A 7,779-nucleotide genomic window follows, 5' to 3' on the forward strand; every position below is an offset into this window, starting at 1 on the left:
AGCCTGACGCGGGGCTCGAACTCACGGACCGCGAGATCGTGACCTGGCTGAAGTCGGATGCTTAACCGACTGCGCCACCCAGGCGCCCCTTAAATTTGTAAACTCTTAAACTTTATGTCTTCCTACACCATGCACTGGGAAAACACCAAGGTGAGGTAAGTACCTTGGTGAGAGTTTTCCTGCTTAATACATGCGTGTATATTCTGCTTAATACATGTGCCCAATACACACCAACCCTCACTTTCCTCAGGCTGGTCACTCCCACAGAACAGCAGGAGGAACAAAAGATATAATACTCCATGGGAAGATATGGTGTACTCTGCTGTTCATGCTATCCCATTGTTCTGAGAAGCTATGTGGTGTGTGTGCCCATGTACCTGTGCAGACATGGTGTATATATTTTGGCACTGTAGAAAGCCCCCAAGGAATGGAAACTGTTATTATCATTATTTCTCTTATTTGTCAGTGATCCAGATTGCTGTTGCCACCAACCTGAAGACATATGGAACCATAAGGACAGGAACCATTCTGTTTATTTCTGTTTTAGACCTTCCGTGTGTATGGGTAATCATTCTTGAAAATCAGATATTAGCTCAAAGGACTCTCTATGTCCACAAATGTAAAAGTTGAGGAACAATTCCTTGACGTTAATTCAGGAGCCCATAGTATTTGGTAATAACAAAGTACCTTCATTGAGAGTTTAAATCTTGCACAAAAACTGCACATAGATGTTTATAGCTGCTGTATTCATAATTGCCAGAACTTGGAAGAAACCAACATGTCCTTCAGTAGGTGAATGGATAAACAAACTATGGTACATCCGGATAATGGAATACTATACTGTGCTAAAAGGAAACAAACTATCAAACTATGCAAAGAATGGAGGAACTTTAAATGCATACTAGTAAGTAAAATAAGCCAATCTGAAAAAGCTATATACTGTATGTTTCCAGCCAAATGACAGTCTGAAAAGGACAAAACTATGGAGACAATAAAAATATCAATGGTTCTAAAGGGTTGTGGAGTACAAGGAAGATGAATAGGCAGAGCATAGAGGATTTTTAGGGCAATGAATGTATGCATAATGATGAATGCATGCCACTATACGTTTGTCCAAACTCAGAATGTCCAACACCAAGAGTGAACAATAATGTCAATTGTGGACTTTGAGTGATTATATTGTGTCAATGTAGGTCCATCGATTGTAACAAGTGTGCCATACTGATGGAGAATGTTGCTAACTGGGGAGGCCATGCAGGTGTGGCGGTTGGGGGGATATGGAAAAATTTCTATACTTTCTCCTCAATCTTTCTGTGAGCCTTAAACTTCTCTAAAAGAATAAAATCTTAAAATTTTTCACTTTCAATTTTCTTAAAGCCTTCAGGCTATCCAAATGGGATGCAAGGGAGTGTTGAATATGGCATGGCAATGAAATTCCGAAGTTGAACTGGGAGAAGGGCACTTCTGCCAACTATTATATGTATCCCTTCTGGGAATTCTGACTTGCCTCAGTGATGGGGATATGCACAGCAACTGGCTTGGAAATCTGTAAGCCAAACTCTCAGATCATGTCACGATCTCAGATCATGTCAAAGACTCAATATACAGGTTAGAACTCTGTTCCAAACTCTTGGTGAATATAGTGAATTTAGGGCATCAAAAATAATCCTGTAGGATTTAAAAAATGACATAACCATTTAACATTATATATCTTTCTAGGATTTCGAACTCATCTTCATCATCCATATGAAGGAACCAAGTGATTGAATCCTTGGAATTACAATGACACTTATCAGAAGCGTTTATGTATTTTGTAGTATTGTTATGTCAGTGCCGGGCTACGCGTCAAAGCCTCCAGAAGACAGGGAATGGACAACCAACTGCTCCAACATGTCCCTAAGAAAGGTTCCTGCAGACTTGAGCCCAACCGCAACCACACTGGATTTATCCTACAACCTCCTTTCTCAGCTTCAGAGTTCAGATTTTCGTTCTGTCTCTAAACTGAAAGTTTTGATTCTATGCCATAACAGAATCCAAGAGCTGGATATCAAGACCTTTGAATTCAACAGAGAGTTAAGATATTTAGATTTGTCTTACAACAGATTGAAGATTGTAACTTGGTATTCACTGGCAGGTCTCAGACATTTAGATCTTTCTTTCAATGACTTTGACAGTGTGCCTATCCATGAGGAGGCTGGCAACATGTCACATCTGGAAATCCTGGGTTTGAGTGGGGCAAAAATACGAAAATCAGATTTCCAGAAAATTGCTCATTTGCATCTAAATACAGTCTTCTTAGGATTAAGAAGTCTTTCTTATTATGAAGAAGGTAGCCTGCCCATCTTAAACACAACAAAACTTCATGTTGTTTTACCAATGAACACAAATTTCTGGGTTCTTTTGCGTGACGGAATCAAGACTTCAAAAATACTAGAAATGACAAACATAGATGGCAAAAGCCAATTGTCAAGTTATGAAACTCAACAAAATCTTACTTTAGCGAATTCCAAGACATCTATTCTATTGCTTAATAAAGTTGATTTACTCTGGGACGACCTTCTCCTCATCTTCCAGTTTGTTTGGCATACATCAGTAGAATGCTTCCAAGTCCAACATGTGACTTTTGGAGGCAAGGTTTATCTTGACCATAATTCATTTGATTACTCAAATACTGCAATGAGAACTATAAAATTGGAGCACATACAGTTCAGAATTTTTTATACTCCACAGGAAAGGGTCTACTTGCTTTTTACCAAAATGGATATAGAAAACCTGACTATATCAGATGCACAAATGCCACACATGCGGTTTCCTAATTATCCTACAAGATTCAAACATTTAAATTTTGCTGATAATATCTTAACAGATGACCTGTTTAAGCAACCTATCCAATTGCCTCATTTGAAAACTTTAATTTTGAAGGGCAATAAATTGGAGACACTTTCTTTAGTGAGTTTCTTTGCCAACAACACATCCTTGAAGCACTTAGATCTCAGCCAGAATCTGTTACAATATGAAAATGATGAAAATTGCTTTTGGCCAGAAACCTTGATCACTATGAACCTGTCATCCAACAAATTTGCTGATTCTGTTTTCAGGTGCTTGCCCAGAAGTATTCAAATACTTGACCTGAATAATAACAAAATTCAAACTGTCCCTAAAGAGATTATTCATCTGAAGTCTTTGCGAGAACTAAATCTCGCATTTAACTTTCTAACTGATCTTCCTGGGTGCAGTCATTTCAGAAAACTCTCAATTCTGAACATTGAAATGAACTTAATTCTCAGCCCATCTCTGGATTTTTTCCAGAGCTGTCAGGAAGTTAAGACTCTGAATGCAGGAAGAAATCCATTCCGGTGTACCTGTGAATTAAGAGATTTCATTCAGCTGGAAAAATATTCACAGGGCATGATGATTGGATGGTCAGATTCATATATCTGTGAATACCCTTTGAATCTAAAGGGGACTCGGTTAAAGGATGTTTATCTTCCTGAATTATCTTGCAACACAGCTCTGTTGATTGTCACCATTGTGGTTATCATGCTAGTTCTGGGGACGGCTATGGCCTTCTGCTGCCTCTACTTTGATCTGCCCTGGTATCTCAGGATGCTAGGTCAGTGGACACAGACATTGCAGAGGATTAGGAAGACAACCCAAGAACAACTCAAGAGAAACGTCCAGTTCTATGTGTTTATTTCATACAATAAACATGATTCTACCTGGGTGAAGCATGAATTAATTCCCAATCTAGAGAAAGAAGAGAACTTGATTTGCCTTCATGAAGGAAACTTTGATCCTGGCAAGAGCGTTACTGAAAATATCACGAACTGCATTGAGAAAAGCTGTAAGTCCATCTTTGTTTTGTCTCCCAACTTTGTCCAGAGTGAGTGGTGCTATTATGAACTTTACTTTGCCCACCAAAATCTCTTCCATGAAAATTCTGATTACATAATTTTTATCTTGCTAGAAACCATTCCACTCTACTGTATTCCTACCAGGTATCCTAAGCTGAAAGCTCTTATGGAAAAGAAAGCATACTTGGAATGGCCCAAAGATAGGCGTAAATGTGGACTTTTTTGGGCAAAACTTAGAGCTTCTATTAATGTTAATTTATTAGAAACCAGAGAGATGTGTGAACTACAGACATTTGTGGAGCTGAATGAAGAGTCTCAAGGTTCTGTAATCTCTCTGATAAGAACAGACTGCCTATAAAAATCCTCCCTTCCCGTAGGGAAATGGGCCTTGCATACACCATGGGGATAGAAATTGATACAGCCTTTATGATGGTTATTTGGCAATATCATTTAAATGAAAAATGACTACTTTTATGTCACTTCCTCGAAGGATTTCTAAGAATGTATCCTACAGAAATACAAGTTTGCAAAGGCTTCTATAAAACGGTGTTCATCCCAGAATTATTTGTAATACTGAAAAATTGAAAACAGCTCATGTTTCCACAGAATAAAAACGAATTCAATAAATTATAGTTCATTAATGCGATAAAATGTTACACAGCCATTAAAAAGAATGAGGTAGTTCTATATTTACTGGTATGGAGAAAATTATATTAATATGGTGGTTTATATATTGAAATAAAAGTCTAAATGAATCTATATTCAGTACTATGGCATACATACTTTGGCGATTTCACTTTGGTATAGTAACAGTGGTTTAGGCCTGGGAGGTTATATTACAGAAAACTTTTGGTTTCTATGTTGTATATTTCCATAATGTTGGAGTTGCTTAAGTGAATCTATATTTCTTTATTAGGTAGAAAAAACAAGAAAGATAATGTTTAAAGCCTACGCATCCTATTTTGCTTGATTCTTCCTTTCTAGTCTCCCCAGTCATAGAAAGAAAACAAGCTTTTCTAAATTTTGCAAAATTATATTTCAAAAAATGTTACCTCCTTCATTAGAAAAATTTCTGTGACTTACCCACTTGATAAAGGAAGAAAATGGCCATGCTTGTTTAAGATCTGACACCAATCTCCTGTTACCTTCCTGCCTCCTATCATTGAGCCGTATCAAGTTATTGGCCCTTTTCCAGAACATTCAGTCTCTTTCTCTGTCCCCAGACCTTAACATATTGCATGACTGACTGTACAATCCAAATGTCAACTTTTTTTTTTGAAAACTTCCTCACTTCTAAGTATGATGCCCCTTGATTCTCCATAACACTTCAAATATATTTCTATCACAAACTGATCATATATATTTTTAAAGTTTCCCATTCTCATTAGAGTATGAGCTCCTCAAAGGCAAGGACAGACTTCCCTCTGCCCTTATATCAACAGGTGTTTACTCAGTCCCTGGTTCAGAGAAGGTGTCAATAAGTGTTTATGGAATGGATGCCAGGTAAGCTAGAGGAACTTAGCAGGGACTCAACCAGCTTCAGGATAGAAAGACAGGGGAAAAAGGCAGAGAATCCAGAATTGAAGTATTTCTGAGTATAGCTTGAATTATGTGAAATTGCCAATATGTGGTTGCTCTTGACCTACAACACCTACTTCATCTCATTCAATCAATAAAACTAATATCCTAAGTAGGGTAAAATTAGGCTCTGCATCTACCTTATTTCCTTATAGTTGTGATCTTATGAATTTCTCATGCTAGCAGTCATTTGAGAAATTGTATTCAAGATGGTCAACTTGAGAGTATAGAGACAGGGTTGGGTGTCAATCTCTAAGCCATGTTGTGCTACCATTTGGCCAATGACCAGTCTACTTGGAGAAGCTAGAGCTCAGCAGCCTTGAGGCTGAGTGTCTCTCTTCTTCCTCCCTTATGAGCTCATGGTCTGTTTGGTAAAAGGGGAAACCCAAAGAAACCACAGTGCAGCAAGATCAGAGCATGGGGAGAATGCTTTTCCAACCAGGCTTTTTGCATCTGGGCCATTGCTATTAGTGTGATTCATGGCTTCTGGAGGAGTCAGACAGACACTGTATGAGTATTTTTAAATCTTGAGTAAATTACCCAGTGTGAGACATTTATCTTTAAAGATCAGTTAATTGAGAACATGTAAAGTAGGTAACATTAGTCCTGAAGTCAATAGGGTTGAGTTATTCCATGGTAGAATCCTCAATTTAATAATGCGGTTTTAAAAATAGATGTATTTTGTCAAATTAAAAAATAATACATTAGGTATACCTCTAGGTAACTTCTTGTTTCAGCAGCTAGACTACCATGAAATCTTACCTATCAGATCATTGTACTGTTCCAGAAACTTAAGATTTTCCAGAAAATTAGAACTTCCTAATTTGCTTGGTTTTGAGTCTTATTAGGTATATAATATTGACTCTTGTGGTATATAATAGAAAATGAATCATACATAGGTTTAATATTGGAACATGAGATTGAAGTAGCACCTAGCATGCAGAACTGAGGATATACTTTTACCCAAGAAGTTTTAGATTTCATCGAGGGACCCACTCTCCTCAAGCATGACATTGATGAGGAAGTAAGCATACACAGACTGCATGCTGTAACAGAACCCAGTGTAATGAGTCTGATCATGTTTTGAAAATGATTCCAGGCCTTATGAAGTTGCAAGTTCCTTCCCATTCCCTTGCCATTTGCCAACCTGGAGCTTCTTCCATTTTTTCTCAAGGAGATTGAGCTCTGTATCAATATTGTTCAAGTCTTCTGCGGATTCTTCAGGATGCCTTCCCAACCACTGTGCATCTCTACAGATAAATGACACTATTTTCTGGGTGTCAACAGTCCAGTGTGGATAACGTTCTATATTCTATAAAAGTGGCAAAGAGGTCTATGATAAAATGGGATTATAATCCTCAAATTCCAAATGGTTTGGAGGGAGATGAGTTTTAAATCTAATTTATGGCAAATGTTCTCTGAGGTGCAACTCCTTCGTGTATTATGATGAACCATTCAAGAAAAGCATAGATTAGGAATGTAAGTCTATGGGTGAGAGTTTAGAACCTATCAGATATAACTCTCACTTTCAAGTGGGAAATTGCATCTTTGGAATTTTAAATGACTCACCTAAGCCTGAGGTCAAACATTGATCTTTTAACTCCTACACTGATGAGACTTTTCTTTCCAATCCAGGACAAGATGCCTCTTACTTTTTGTATTTGATTTCATCATTGTGATCCTTTCATTTCCATTCTCAACAACAGAGCCTTGGATTGGGCCCCTTGCATATCCCGCTTAGACTGTCCAAAATTATTTGTGCCTGGACTCTGCAGTGTCTCCCCACTGCCTTGGACCCCTTCCTCCATCCTGGCTACCAACTCTTTTGAAGGGCCTTTGTTGAATTTCTAAGTCCTTCTTAGGGTCTGGTACTACCAAGACTGGCAGTGTTCAAGTGAGATATCCCTGGCCCAGACCCAGACCCATATGGATCCTGGTCTTCATTTGTCCCCCTCAAGATGCTTTCTGACCCACTGCCTTACACATGAAGTCAATCAGATATCCTGAGGAGCTCTAGAACTCATGCCTAGGGGGCCCTCTCAGAGTTTGGTTGTTGGACCCCAATTTGAGTTGGATAATCTGGCAAGCAGATCACTGCTGCTGGCTGAAGCAGTGTGGGACTACCCAAGATTGGGCCAACAGAATGGTGCTAACATGCTGATTTGAGATGACTCTCACACTGAACACAAGATGACTTCAGGGGTCAGGGCTATCAATAGTCTACCACCAGCCCTTAGACTTGAGCCACCAGTGTGGGCTTGTGTCTATCTGTGTTTTGACTATAGTGCCGCCTCTTGTCTATAGCACCATAGGATGGCAAGCATGGCAGCAGGTGTCTTTCACCCTG

The 7,779-nt window shown here is 38.7% G+C and overlaps 1 protein-coding gene across 8 annotated transcripts in view; it reads left to right on the forward strand.

Moving 5' to 3' along the window:
• TLR10 (toll like receptor 10) overlaps positions 1–4,622 on the forward strand; it is a 10,555-nt gene extending 5,933 nt beyond the window's left edge. For 2 of the 8 annotated variants that reach the window (XM_040485791.1, XM_040485809.1), the window contains 3 exons: positions 467–564; positions 1,378–1,608; positions 1,720–4,622. In XM_040485791.1, the coding sequence (XP_040341725.1) occupies positions 1,783–4,212 (2,430 nt within the window). In that variant the 5' untranslated portion in view covers positions 467–564; positions 1,378–1,608; positions 1,720–1,782 and the 3' untranslated portion in view covers positions 4,213–4,622. Of the gene's footprint in view, positions 1–466; positions 1,609–1,719 lie in introns of those variants that run through there. The other 6 variants (XM_040485825.1, XM_040485781.1, XM_040485775.1 and 3 more) reach the window with 6 other exon arrangements.
• The last annotated feature ends 3,157 nt before the right edge of the window (positions 4,623–7,779 follow it).

The sequence above is a fragment of the Herpailurus yagouaroundi genome, unplaced genomic scaffold (assembly GCF_014898765.1).
Source record: "Herpailurus yagouaroundi ecotype Mexico unplaced genomic scaffold, PumYag 28, whole genome shotgun sequence".
Taxonomy (NCBI): Eukaryota; Metazoa; Chordata; class Mammalia; order Carnivora; family Felidae; genus Herpailurus; species Herpailurus yagouaroundi.